This window comes from Helicoverpa zea, chromosome 20, assembly GCF_022581195.2.
Source record: "Helicoverpa zea isolate HzStark_Cry1AcR chromosome 20, ilHelZeax1.1, whole genome shotgun sequence".
Lineage (NCBI taxonomy): Eukaryota > Metazoa > Arthropoda > Insecta > Lepidoptera > Noctuidae > Helicoverpa > Helicoverpa zea.
In genome coordinates this window covers 1485968-1500642 of record NC_061471.1, presented here as the reverse complement: position 1 = coordinate 1500642, position 14675 = coordinate 1485968, and the positions used below count along the sequence as shown (strand labels likewise).

Below are 14675 nucleotides of genomic sequence, written 5' to 3'. Positions count from 1 at the left end.
GTTATAAATGTTTTAACCCAAGTTCATGTTATGTGTTGTCTGTGGTTCTAGTGCCTGATTGGCCAAATAATATTTGACGTAATCAAACAACGAATCATAAGGAGGTATGCTGTCAATATCAACCAATGTTATGTCTCTCTGCTTTTTGAGACATTGCGTTGGGTGAGGTTAGGCGTCATGCTGCAAGTTCCGGTCCGCCATTTTGATCGGATAGTCAAGTCGTTGGAGTGCGCTAAAATAGCGGCGGTGAATTTTGCAAACATTAGTGACATTAAATTAAGTTAGACAATGGTGCCGGTGAGTGATAGTTTTTGTGAATATTCTGCAAAGGTTTGGTCTATAAGCTAAGTGTCTCTATGAAATTCTGTCTCGTTACAGCAAACGAAGGTGTTCGTCGGTAGCCTGCCGCAGGGCTCGAAGCCCGAAGAGCTTCGGAAGCTGTTTGAGCGCTTCGGTGTCGTAACAGAATGCGACATAATGAATAGATGTGGTTTCGTGCACATGCAAACTGAAGAGCAGGCTTCGGCGGCAATTCGCGCGCTCAATAATACGTCATTCAACGGCGGCGTCATCTCAGTAGAACGCGGCCGCATCAAAGAGCGAGGCCAGCGAGGAGGCCCGGGAGGCGGCGGCCGCGGCGGCGGCATGCGGGGCGGTATGCGAGGAGGGATGGACCGGCGCGGCGGTGGACCCATGCGCGGCGGGCCTCCGCCCCGCGACTCGCCCTACGCGCGCGAGCGGCCATCGCACCCGCGCGGGCCTCCGCCCGGCGGGCCGCCACAGATGCAGCCGCGGCCGATGCCGTACGAGCGCGCGGAGCGGCCGCCGCCGCCGGCGTACGACGACCGGTACAACGGGTACGGCGGGGAGGACCGGCGCGGGTTCGCGCTGATGGAGCGAGGTGCACGGGACCCGTACGCGGCGCCGGCGCCCATGTACGCGGAGGAGCGGCGCTACGAGGAGCTGGCGCCGCTGTACGCGGACGAGCGGCGCGCGTACGACGAGCGCGAGCTGCTGGAGCGGCGCATGCGGCCCGCGCCCGCCATGCCCTACGAGCGCCCGCTGCCGCCGCGCCCGCAGCCCATGCCCAACGGAGACATGTTCAGCAGGCGCTCCCCCATGTCAGTACACACCTATATGACCATGTCTTCCAATAATGTCTATGATTGACTTGTTCAAACAATGTTGTAGTACTTATGATGAAGGGGTTTAGCTAACAGCCAGCACACATCATTCATACTCTGGTTGCCATGAAATGAAAAATTACATATTTTGTGCAAAATATGCCACAGTCTTATCTACATGTATAACAACGTTAGCTGACTAAAATAATTCTAAATCATCATTTATCATTGTCGCCCCACAAGTTGCAGTTGATGACTCATGCAGTTTGTTTGTTAGAGTTCATTCAATGGCATTCTCAGAATTAATGCCTGTCTGTTTCTATAAATAGCTAGCTTTCAATTGGTTGCTATTTGAAAACTAAACTCTTAAATTCTTCTTGAATCACAAATGAGGAGGTCTCATTATTTCTGTGACTCTGACCTCATTTATCTCCAGTCACCATTATATACCTAATAGGTTTTTAAAATGTAAAATTCATGTTATTATTTATCGATTTTTATTATGTTACATACTTTATTAGAGCATTTTCCTTGTTTTTGTTACAGTACTTTATCATAAATATATATAGTCAATATTATGTGTTCTGTGAATGTATTATCATATTTCTTGTACCATTGCAGGCGAGGTGCAGCAGGCCCCGGTGGATACGACAGAGATCCCTACGCGCAGCAGTACCCGCCCATGGGACGGTAAGATCTTGCTCCCTTTATCCAACAGCTACGTAACAGTCACAATACAGTATGCAGACATTCTTGTACTTGAAGGTCGCTCAGGTTTGTTTACCTGTGGTGAGATAATGATGCAATCTATAGATTGTGTTATGGTTAGATTGCATTGTCATTGAAAGATTAAAATCTATATTATCTGATATTATTTACTGGTCGGTCACTACTCATTCAATTTGTTACATCTTGTTGAGTTACACCAATAAGGCCTTATTATAAATCCTTAAGGGGATTTGATTTGTAGTAAAATGCTAATTCCAATCTTGTTGACACCCTTTGTATTTCACAAGCTTATACAAAAAAATCATAATAAAGAACTTATACAGAGCCTATGACAGATACATACTTTTGACAGTTAAGTATCCAACACATACATTTTGGTCAAGATTATTTAAGTAAACAGGAAAACTTTGAGTAACCAATTCATAGAAACAAGAATGTTTGTACTACATAAATGATCTAGAATTAGGATGGTGAACTTTGTACCTGTCTGTATGGTTAATATCTAATTAATAAAGCCATGAAGTTAGCTAGAGGAAAACAAAACAAGACTATTTTAAATGGTTCTCTTAACATGCTAGCGCTAAATATAAATATTGCGCGATAAAATCCGTAAAAGTAGTTTTATTTAAATATCTAACATTCGCGTGAGTGTCAGAAATCAACATATAAATATTTTATAATTGATGCTCACTTCTTGGTGTTGTGATGCATCAATGTTAAAGTTGACCATCCTTGTGCTAGATATTTCTTAAAAACAAGTATGAAGTATCATTCAGATTAACAAAGAAATCATCTGTCTACTTCCTACCGTCACACCAAAGAGTCACGGCTATATGGACCACGCCACGTTCGCGTCTTTCCAAATATTACTAAAGTCAACAAAAAAATATTTTAAATCTGCTAAAGTATTGTCGGACTTAGTACAAGTCTGTTCGTATAAACCTGGCATGTGTGTCGATCGACACTCGCTCCCAGACAACTGAGGACGCCACTTAGGTTGTAGTGAAGTGCGTAAGAGCTGGACGAGCGACACGGACCGTAGTCGTAGTGCGCGGAGTCGGTTCACTATGAGCTAAGCGGTGTGGTGTCGGCGGCGAGTGACTGGTTGTTGTTGTAGCGGGGGCGGCGCGGCGCGCGGTAGAGAGCTGAGCGGCATGGGCCCGCGCCGGTACTAGCGGCGCTAGCTTAGCGAGTAGTAGTTCCACGCGACACGAACAAATCAGTACCTAGTGCCGGGCGACGGTCGAACTAGCCGCTATACGCGCGAGCGTCCCGGACACGTAGCTTGTAAGTCCAGTACGAGTGAAAAATTATGTGAATCACTTTATATAATGTAATAAATGAGGGTTATATTAACGGAACGTTTTCATTTCACCCGCTGTTTGATGACATGCTCCATGTTACATGTATGAACGAATTAGTTTTATATAATTGATTGGATTTATTTCGCTAATGATAAGTCTAAATGTTAAGGTACATTCTGATTAAGTTGTATATTTTCATTTTAGATTAAATTCCTTAGAAGTAAACTTTTACTTTAATTACTCCAACCGGCACTAAACTCTTCATGCATGATACCCTTGAGATCTTTGGCTTCGAATACTGCTTCTCCTTGGTTGCGGTACTTCTGTTTAAATTGTGGTTTTATTGCAGGATGCCTTTATGTCGAGCGGTCGGCTCGGCTCAAACTTATCTTACATTGGTCGTTCCAAATGTATGACTATTTGTAGCGAGTGATCCGTAGTGGGGTGCGTTCATTGTCATCTAGCGATCTCCTTAAACTTTGTCTCTTAAATATATAAAACATCTGTCTTAAACTTAGAAAACGAACGATTCGTTTAGGCTGGTCATAACCCCGTCTCTAAACCTGCAATCCAAATAACAAACAGAGTACTTCTGTAACATAACGTCCACATAAGTCGATGCGAACGCACCCCGAGCTGACTGCCGGCGCCTGAGTCCGGAGCGAGTGCCGCTTAGGGCGACATACCGGCTCTGCTAACATTACATAACGCTGTCGAACGGCGACATACCACAAAGTGCGTGCGAGTCCTTTCAGATAGTTAGATGCGGCATGACGATGACGAGCTTACGGCGGCGATGCGTAGTCGATGCTAAAGCGACGGCGTTACGCTGTATACGTTAGGCGACAACGACAGAAGACTCAGGAATGCGAAAAATTACAAATCGTAAGTACGGCTGAGACAAGCAGACGTTGACGGCGTGCGTTCAAGAGCCCCCGAGCTCGCAAGTCGATCTACCGATACCTATTTGTAAACAGAGCGTTATTCTTGTAATCAACGTTACACATCACTTCTAAATTTCGAGTATTTTTGTTACGGAATCATTGCGCACGAATGTGTTCGCATCAATTCGGCTGGCGAGGCAATGAGAATAGCCAGACCACGATAGTTGGCGTTGTAATGATTTAAATCTTCAATTAACTTCAGTCGCAAAAAAGTAACGTCATATCTATCATTTAGCTGTACTATATCATGCTCATACTGTTTCTGTGTTCCACAGGAGATGGGCGCCTGGGTGAAGACATCAAGATTACGCACATGGTGACCAAACTTGAAGAATGTCCTTGTGTCCCAGCTTTCCTGTAGGGATCAGTCGGTGGTTTTATGATGAAAGTTAATAAATGAGTTTTTTTACTAAAACCATGTTTGTTATTTAATTCCTCGAAATCTTAGTACCATAAATTCACACATAATCATATGGTGAGATAGAGAGCAATTACCCGTATCACACATTTGACGATGCTAGAACCAGAGTGATCTAAGTGACATTTTAGGCAAAAATGTTTTTTTTTTACACAATTGCATGGTAAAATCATAATTCTTTCAGGCCATACTGATCCAAGGGCTTCCCAGTATTATTTTCCTTGAGAAATCACAACATCTCACTGCCAAAGTGATCTGAGTGATTTTTTTTCGTAAAACTAAGAATTGTTATTTTATTATTTAAAACTTACATGAAGTACATAATAACTAAAAAATAATAATAAAAAGCTCATAGATTTCAAATAATAACGCGTATCGCATTTCCTTCTTTTTCTCAGAAACATACTATTGTGCCCTAGATCATTCTTTTCCAGCGTCGTCATTTGATATTTCACTTGTGTTTGAAGATATATGGCTTGTGCAACAGGAGGTACAGTTAAAGAAAAAACAACCAAAATCGCTTTCAACTTTTATTTAGCATATTCAAAATATATTTTCACATAGTATATACGAGATTAAAACTTTGCCGATGTATCTCACTATTCCACACTTTGTACTCAAGCTAATAAATTCACTGGTCAGTGACAGCGATATTAGACATTACACTGCGACTTACATCTTTGGGATATGGCACTAGTTCTACAAATAAGCATATATAAAATTGAAAAAGAAAAATCATTGATGTTAGCTAAAAAAAGTTAAGAATTTAATTTTACTACACATTAAATAAGATCGTAACTAAAACAGCTCTGCTGCAAAAAATATTTTGAAATAATATATTAGGTATAATCAATTTAAAAAATATATGAGAGATCGGTTAATAAGTGGCTGTAACTGATGAGTACGTACAGCTTAAGGATCTACGTTCATGTTTACTATCTTGGAACGTTAGTCACTATTTCAATATCGACGTATAAACTGCCCGGAAATGTTTATATATCATCGTAGCTAGCAGGTCTCCAATCATTGCAGATTTTGTGCTAAATAATTTAACAATTTGGAATTGGGCAGTTTAGGAATATCACAAACGAACACAACTAAACTAAACACTTCTCACTTAAACCTAGTAATACTTTTAAAAATATCGATACAAATTAAAATTTTATGAGATTCATAAAAAATGCAATCACGCGGTGGACGGTAAGTCGTTAAGTGATTAATTATTGCAAAGATTTCGTAATTCTGTCGAAGAATAAAGTGACTATTTTATAACTACGACTATTGTTTAGTCACTGAACTCGTGATAATTTCAAATAAAATCTTTATATAAAGAAAAATAAAACAAATTCATCTAAAAATAAAATAAATAATTCGAACCTTTGGCGTTGCGCACTGGTGACCACGTCGACTAGCATAAGTTGTTAAATTACAACGGGGTACAATACAATACTATATTATATAGGATAAGGCTCAGCTTCACGCGAATTTTACAAAAAAAGTATAATAATTAAAATTCATTATACATATTATCTAATGACATGTTCAAAATGATGCATTTCCTATCCCTTTTAAGTACATACTTAGAAGTTTCAATAGTATCTTAAATGCCGATATAAAAATCTTTCGCCCACGTTTATCCGTCTGACATTTTTTTTTTCATTTTAAGGCTGTAGAGATTACTCGCTAAAGTCTAGACTGCATGCCTACATTGAGACCTATTGAATAAATATTACGAATGAAAGCATATAAAATAATTATTATTTTATAATAGATTTGTCAAGTTCCCTATTTGTTATATTTATAAAATAGGTCTCAAATAACAATACTAAAAACATTAAAATCATAGATTAACATGTGACCATAGAGCAAGCTATCTGTTATTCATAATATTAATTTAAATTCACAACGTGTCGAGAGCTGTCGGTCAAGCACGAACTTACTATTGCAATAATGCGAAAGATTACGAGGTAGGGTAGGACTGGAAACTACCTAACGGTAACGATTTTCTGGGTACTCAAAAGTTTCTTGGTGACTAAAGTCTATAAAGTCATAGCTTCAATGATACAAAATCGTTTACTTAACGTTACAATTACAATAGTAATTTCGTACCAGACCCCTTGTTTTGTATTTAAGTACATTTCGATACTTCTTCAGTCCATAGCAATTTGGATAGCAACCATAGACGATACGACGTGCCAGAGACAAGGATTTTTAAAATGGCCCACAAGTTTTTCATTTAGTAGAACATTATTTATTCTTTTAATGAAAAAAGAAGAAGAATCTTCACTTTTTTCGCCTTAAGAAAGCCGCAAAGTAGGATAAAATTCCTTATTAGTTCTTAAGGGCCATGTTTGTAAGTACTATGAAATTTAAAAGTAATTCAGATTTAAACAAAGATAAAATTCTAAACATCAATAGCTTCACCCTTGTCGCACCTACATCTATACAATTTTAATGTATCATCATAAAGTTCATAAACGATCGTTCCGTCATATCGCCTACAATAGCCACTTATCTACAACTGAATCATTTATGGTGGATTTCTATAAAATATCTATCCTTTGGCATATCAATGACGATTAGGGATTAGCTCCATATAAATTGACAAATGCCAATCTCAAATCAAAGTATAGACAGCTTATAGGAATCGCAGTTAATAGCTTATAGCACCTTCATTTTATAATCTAGTGCCGGGTAAATAGATCATGTCTTATAGGTATGTATATTGTTACAGTAATTATTGCTAAGTTTAGAAGGCAAACCGTGCTGATTGTACTGTAAGAAGGCAGTCGTGGGTGGTGGCGACATTTTTTTCAAACTACTGAACTGACATTTATTTTGTTTGAGTTTTTACTTAGTTGGTAATTCTATGTTAAGCTTGTTTTAATGTTTGGTTGGTAGCTTATTATAACATGACGATATCGTCAGATCATATTTCTTCTATTCTAATATTACATATAAAGCTGAAGAGTTTATTTGCTTGAACGCTCTAATCTCAGGAACTTACTGGTCTGATTTGAAATTCTTTCAGTGCTAGATAGAGCATTTATCGAGAAAGGATATAGGCTAGCTTTTTATTCGGGGGAGCGAAGTAGTTCCCACGGTATGTGTTTGAAAATTTTGGCAAAAGCCCATTTGGGGTTCGAGTAAGTTTTGTATAGTTGCGTGCAGAAATAAGATATTTAATTTATAATTTAATCACATAAATGATTGCAATTTACAGTATCTATACATAAAGTATTTGAGAACACAATTATTTAAAACACCTAATTGTGTTCTACTTAAATAATTCATAAAATTAAAAAAAATGCACGCAAATTTCCTGTTATCAAGTTAATATAGCTCATATTTTTTGTGAAATCTTCAAAGTTATATATAAATCTGACGTTACGTTTTCATGTGATAGTAAGCTTTACATTTTGTTTATTACTATTAACATCTAGTTTTGGTATAATTTGTACGTTGTATGGGCAATTAGTATTCAAGCAAGTGGATATGGTGAAGCAAAGACGAGGAAACACGAATGCAGGTATCTAGCAAGGAGTTCGACTAGCGGGAATTAAAGTTATCTTACTGATTTAAGATGTAGGGGAAAACTTTCTTATGTTGATATTTTTAAGGTCGATTTTTGGTTGAGCAGAGTGGCTTAATTTTTCTTTTTATACTAAACAGCTTGAAAAGGGTTGATTAAACCTCTATAAGAGGACGTATGTCCCGGGCGTAGTGTGACATAGGTTAGGTTCTAGTATTACGTGCTTCACAAAAAGGGTGCTGACTGAATTGACAAATATTTTTTAACATTATGTAAATTATATTGTCACGTATGAGTCAGATAATTATTTGAAGCCGCAATAACTAGATCCCTTACGCCTGTGAGGATACGGTAAAACCGTTTTCAGTACAGCAGACAATTTTGTGTTCTGATGGTAAGAAAATAGAGAAATATCGTGTAAACCCAAACTGACCGACAGTATAAACGTCAGTTTTCTTACAACAACTGTTTACTATGAATTTAAAAACAAGCTGCGCCGATCTCAAAAAATTGGTATAAGGGCAGGAGAATGATGAACTGTTTACAAATTATAATTAACCATTACGTTCAAACAAAGTAAACAGCTGTTTTAATTAAGCAAAACAGACATTTATATTGCTTGTCAACTTGTCTTAAATGCCCCCTACACCCTAAGTTAGTAAGAGTTAACAACTTATCTAGGTTATGACCTTGCATACTTCAAGGCTTGCGTGAGAGGCTTCTCCTCCTTGAGCGACTCCTTGAGCACGAGGTCGGAGCTGGCGAAGGGAGCCGCCGCCACGTGCTCGCTATCCGTCTCTGATTCCAGACGACTCTGCGATTCCGCCGATCTGGGAAGTAGATGGTGATATGGGTTTAGAAATTTGAGGAGATATTCTAACAGTACACGATATAAAATTGGGATATTATTATTAGTAGTATTAATAATAGGCAGGTATTCCTTGTAGTTGTAAAAAAAATATTGCATGCACTTAGATACAATTAATACTAGGCATATACAAAAGCTCCGTAAGAGTTGCAGTACCATAGCCAAAAAATATAAACATGCATGATTTGTGCTATTATTTTCCATCGATTTAAGCTTATTTTATTCTAAAGGCAATTCTCTCAAATCCTGCAGTGAATGAGTTTTTTTAATATGTAATTAGTGTACAAAATATGTGCAGCCATAAAATGGTAAACATGCACTTATACCACAAGGGTCAAAAACAAAATGCAAGACATCTATTTACTTACTTTAAACATGCAATTGATCCATGAAATGATTTATAATTGCCTCACAATTTTGTATTCTGACCCTTAAAATCTACCTTCCATTAACGGTAATTTAGAAGCCCACACCAAACACAAAACATCGCGACTTACACAATCTTGATACTTTTCTTTATATATATTTTTAAGCTGTAATTTTCTTTCCGCGCCTCACGGTTTTGTTGAGACCCATACTAAGAGCTCCGTCGTTCACAACTGGATAACTATGGGCATGCTTTTTGGTTATGATTTAGGTTAAAATGTCCTGGTAACAACGATTGCTATACGGTCAAGTGTATAGTTTTCGTTGTTTGAAGTAATCAGGAAAAGCAAGGTATAGGTTTCCGTAATATCACCAACCACCATAATAATTTTATAATTAAAGAAAACGTTTTTTTTCTTTCAATTTTCAAAGTGTTCCTTTTTTATTTACATTTACGGAAACCTATATCCACTTCATGATTAAAGAAGTATACATAGAAAAACACTTAAAGCAAAGACAAAGCCAAAGACAGTTTTAAGATGGCACAACGAAATTAAAAATATTATTTTATCTTATATGAATAAATGAAAACAATCAATACTTTTGGTACGAGTACTCTAAAATGAAAATAATATTTTTAATTTAGTCATGCATTGATGACATTGCAATCGCAAGATGCGGTAGACAGACACCAGTTGTTAAAAAAATATGATTAAAACAATTATTGATGAAAATAAGAAGTTTTTAAGTGATCTTTGTCAAGATAAAATTATAAAGTGAAGTCGCAAAGCTGAAAAAATTTTGTATACCCCAATTTAGCGGCCGTGTTGATCCATGTCGCCCATTCAGATCTGAGGATGAAAGGGACCAAGTAAAAATGATGGCGCTTACTTCTGTCCAAATTAAATATGTACTTATCCAAAATAACAGTTCTGTTCATCAGACTACGTGAGTAAACTTATTTAAAGATAGCTTATTTAGTGATTCAAACAGGTTTTTCTTTGCTTCTTTATGTAATAGGTAAATGGCCCTCTCCTCTCCTTATATACCATTTACAAACTATGTATTATTTAGGAGTGGTAAAAATATAGAGATAATGAAAATGTTTTACTTTTACAAACAGAAGTAACTGACATTTCTGAACTGAATCAGAACCTGGTACCTGTATGATCTTCACAGTACAGGCCGCATGAATTCACCTAAAAACCTAATTTCGTCCACACAACATACCTATACTTCCTGGTATTAGACAAAAATCATCAAATGACCCCTCCCACTGTGGGTAAGCAGCGGCGAGGGAGTAGCAGACTTTTACTGACTAAAAATCCATTGTGTTCCTTCGTAGGCCTCTTATGTTCTAGGGTCGCGGTAACTCTTTCGAACAATTCCGCAGCCCTGGCAGGTCTTCTAGAAACCTCAGTTCCACACTACATACCTGTACTTCCTGGTACTGTTAGGCGAGAGACAGGCGAGGTGCTTAAGCAGCAGTGAGGTAGAGTCAGACTTTTACTGACTAAAAATCCATCGTATTCCTTCGTAGACCTCTTATGTACCAGGGTCGCGGTAACTCTTTCGAACAATTCCACAGACCCGGCAGGTCTTCTATGGATCTAAGTTGGTTTGTTCCCACTAGTTCTACTGCTTAGTTCTACCGTAGAACTAATGGGAACTCTTTTTCCCACTAGTTCTACTATATGAGATGTAACCAATTAGTAGAACTAGTGGGAATTATGGTTTTTATTGGTATTCCCACTAGTTCCACTGAACATTTGCGGTGGAACTAATGGGACATAATTTTGTTCTACTAGACAAAAGAAGTACAGTCGACGGCCTGGGTGGCATCTCGTCGTGTCCGTGATTATCTGTAGTTGAACCCCTAAGTTCCACACTACATACCTGTACTTCCTAGTATTGTTAGGCGAGAGACAGGCGAGGTGCCTGAGCAGCGTGTGCCGGGCGGGCGGCTCGGCGCAGAGCTTGCTGGGCGGCAGGTCCACGCAGAACAGGTTGCGAGGCTCCCCCAGGAATGTGGTCTGATAGTTCTCCATCTTCAGTTGGAGGAGGAGAACGTCTTCTAGGTCGGCCTCGCTAAAGACGAAATTATTGAAAATGTTAATTACTATTTGGATTTTTTAAGAGGTTCGGTGGAGCGTAATAAAAAACACAATTTCATTAGAGCACTTCAACAATGGACCCCCCATTGTGCCATGCCATGTGTTATCGATTGGGTTTGGCTATGCATGGCGTATTTTATGCGACAAAAAATCTGTTAGCTGTATTAGGGCGTCGTTTTCATTCAGATTCGAATCGATAATTCACGGATAATCGGCTGGTTTGAAAGCGTAAAAATAGAAAACCTTTAGAAAATATTTAAATATTCCCCAAAAATATTTTTAATAGCATTAAATCATCTTACAAGTAAATATGTTCAACTCACCTCGCGGAATACAGGAACTGCGCAAAATGTATATTCGAGACGCATCCCTCTTTATCTTCGCTGTCGGTATACAGATCAGTTTCTCTGTAGTACATGTACAGGAAATCATTGAGCTGCTTAGCGATGACGGCGCAACGGTCCTTGTCGCACATTTTCACTGGCGGACCCTGAAGTGGCATAATGTTCATCATCCTCCGAGCCTTTTTCCCAACTATGTTGGGGTCGGCTTTCAGTCTAACCGGATTTAGCTGAGTACCAGTGCTTTACTTACAATAAGCGACTGCCTATCTGACCTCCTCAACCCAGTTACCCGGGCAACCCAATACCCCTTTAGTTAGACTTGTGTCAGACTCACTGGCTTCTGACTACCCATAACGAATGCCAAGGATGTTCAATGACAGCTGGGACCTACAGTTTAGCGTGCCATCCGAAACAGTCAGTCAGACAGTCAGGTATAGTGTTGGTTGATGGGAAATGGAGTAATTGTAGAATTAGGGTATTGTCAAAAAGAAGTTCATTCTTGAAAAAAAAAAATGTGGAAAACATGGTGTAAATGCTTTATTTATTTGAAGCACAACGGGTTCTCTACCGGTGAAAATTAAGATTTTCTTTACGTATAAATAGAATAGGCATGACGATAAGGTCAAAAATAGTGACTCTAATTAGTCCGTAAATTCAATGTGTTAAATAGTACATTTCAACTGCTGTTTATTATTTTCAGAGAGTTGATCAACTACCCAGAAAATTGATCAACTTACGAGTCTTCTTATTTTCCGGTGACATATACAAAATTGGTTTAATCCCCAACTATTGATGGAGCCATCGAACTGACTTGCTACTTATTTTCAAAGCACTACTACTCAAAAAACACAAGTAAAGCGTTTTATAAAAGCGTCACGTTATAAATGAAAGTATTCAGAAATTTTGCAAAGCAATTTCAAAATGAGTAATCTGGTTAATTTCAAAATGAGTTCTGAGTAATTCGATATACAAGCTGTGATAAGTGCAAGACAAATGAAGTGATGAATAAGCGTGCAGATAACGAGCGAGTTACGTACTGTGAGTGCGTTATGTATTGTGAGAGAGTTATGTATTGTGAGAGAGGTATGTATTGTGAGTGAGTTATGTATTGTGAGAGAGGTATGTATTGTGAGTGAGTTATGTATTGTGAGAGAGGTATGTATTGTGAGTGAGTTATGTATTGTGAGAGAGGTATGTATTGTGAGTGAGTTATGTATTGTGAGAGAGGTATGTATTGAGTGAGTTATGTATTGTGAGAGAGGTATGTATTGTGAGTGAGTTATGTATTGTGAGAGACGTATGTATTGTGAGTGAGTTATGTATTGTGAGTGAGTTATGTATTGTGAGAGAGTTATGTATTGTGAGAGAGGTATGTATTGTGAGTGAGTTATGTATTGTGAGAGAGGTATGTATTGTGAGTGAGTTATGTATTGTGAGAGAGTTATGTATTGTGAGAGAGGTATGTATTGTGAGAGAAGTATGTATTGTGAGTGAGTTATGTATTGTGAGAGAGGTATGTATTGTGAGTGAGTTATGTATTGTGAGAGAGGTATGTATTGTGAGTGAGTTATGTATTGTGAGAGAGTTATGTATTGTGAGAGAGGTATGTATTGTGAGAGAGGTATGTATTGTGAGTGAGTTATGTATTGTGAGAGAGGTATGTATTGTGAGTGAGTTATGTATTGTGAGAGAGTTATGTATTGTGAGAGAGGTATGTATTGTGAGTGAGTTATGTATTGTGAGAGAGGTATGTATTGTGAGTGAGTTATGTATTGTGAGAGAGTTATGTATTGTGAGAGAAGTATGTATTGTGAGTGAGTTATGTATTGTGAGAGAGGTATGTATTGTGAGTGAGTTATGTATTGTGAGAGAGGTATGTATTGTGAGTGAGTTATGTATTGTGAGAGAGTTATGTATTGTGAGAGAGGTATGTATTGTGAGAGAGGTATGTATTGTGAGTGAGTTATGTATTGTGAGAGAGGTATGTATTGTGAGTGAGTTATGTATTGTGAGAGAGGTATGTATTGTGAGAGAGTTATGTATTGTGCGTGGTGCAGCATGCTTATAACTGGTCACCTTTACATTGTACGGCATTCGGAGCGACGCGGAGGCTCGCTTGAGGAACCGGAGCACGAGGGCGGCGTGCTGGACTGCCAGCTCGTTGCAGGGGGAGGATACTCGCTTCAGCACGTGGGTAAGGAATAGACCGAAGGCGCGACGAGCCTCTCCCATACTGAAGAATTGGAAAAATATTAACTTAAGATTTGATTATCTCATTTTTTTGGGAGGTCGTTTAAAAAAGGTGACATTTAAAAAAAGTGGAGCTAAAACTATACTTCTGAGGTATTTACGGTTATTAAGACGACGAAAATTGTCGTAGCTTACCTAGGGCTTAGGTTTAAACACCGCCGGCGCCTGGCACGTGATGCTACAGTATATACTCACGTGAGCTTCATGCCCTGCATGAGCTGCCGCTTGACGAGCTCCTTGGCGCGTCGCGTGTCGTGATGCTGCGGGGTGCTCTCCCCGAGCCACACCGCCGGCGCCTGGCACGTGATGCTACAGTATATACTCACGTGAGCTTCATGCCCTGCATGAGCTGCCGCTTGACGAGCTCCTTGGCGCGTCGCGTGTCGTGATGCTGCGGGGTGCTCTCCCCGAGCCACACCGCCGGCGCCTGGCACGTGATGCTACAGTATATACTCACGTGAGCTTCATGCCCTGCATGAGCTGCCGCTTGACGAGCTCCTTGGCGCGTCGCGTGTCGTGATGCTGCGGGGTGCTCTCCCCGAGCCACACCGCCGGCGCCTGGCACGTGATGCTTACTGCCTCGTAGCGTTTCAACCTTAGGAATTACAAGAAGAATGGCATTAAAATAATTGGCTAAATTATATGAGGTTCAAAAAGTATATTTGAAGTTCAATTAAAATAG

General features: G+C 39.1%; 2 protein-coding genes across 3 annotated transcripts in view; one reads left to right on the top strand and one right to left on the bottom strand.

Moving 5' to 3' along the window:
* Window positions 1-136: 136 nt before the first annotated feature.
* On the top strand, window positions 137-4488 carry LOC124639975 (RNA-binding protein lark-like). Of its 2 annotated transcripts, none has more exons than XM_047177519.1 (4): window positions 137-297; window positions 379-1121; window positions 1746-1814; window positions 4377-4488. In XM_047177519.1, exons 1-4 carry the CDS (start codon window positions 289-291, stop codon window positions 4393-4395), a joined length of 840 nt encoding a protein of 279 aa, XP_047033475.1. In that variant the 5' UTR covers window positions 137-288; the 3' UTR covers window positions 4396-4488. The 2 variants fall into 2 exon arrangements, with proteins under 2 accessions (XP_047033475.1, XP_047033474.1); XM_047177518.1 differs by lacking the exon at window positions 4377-4488 and adding an exon at window positions 2971-3382.
* Window positions 4489-5036: 548 nt separating this feature from the next.
* The window catches only part of LOC124640436 (tubulin polyglutamylase TTLL5), a 31717-nt gene continuing 22078 nt past the window's right edge, over window positions 5037-14675 (bottom strand). The window contains exons 13-18 of the mRNA XM_047178214.1: window positions 14451-14588; window positions 13820-13976; window positions 11723-11889; window positions 11182-11373; window positions 11114-11116; window positions 5037-8881 (exon numbers count right to left, since the gene is read on the bottom strand). Coding sequence (XP_047034170.1) covers window positions 8734-8881; window positions 11114-11116; window positions 11182-11373; window positions 11723-11889; window positions 13820-13976; window positions 14451-14588 — 805 coding nt within the window. The 3' untranslated portion in view covers window positions 5037-8733. The remainder of the gene's footprint in view (window positions 8882-11113; window positions 11117-11181; window positions 11374-11722; window positions 11890-13819; window positions 13977-14450; window positions 14589-14675) is intronic.

Coding starts and splice junctions, on each gene's coding strand:
- LOC124639975 (XM_047177518.1), top strand. Junction 1,122..1,745: donor TTCAGCAGGCGCTCCCCCAT/GTCAGTACACAC, acceptor GTACCATTGCAG/GCGAGGTGCAGCAGGCCCCG. Junction 1,815..2,970: donor CAGTACCCGCCCATGGGACG/GTAAGATCTTGC, acceptor TTGTTGTTGTAG/CGGGGGCGGCGCGGCGCGCG.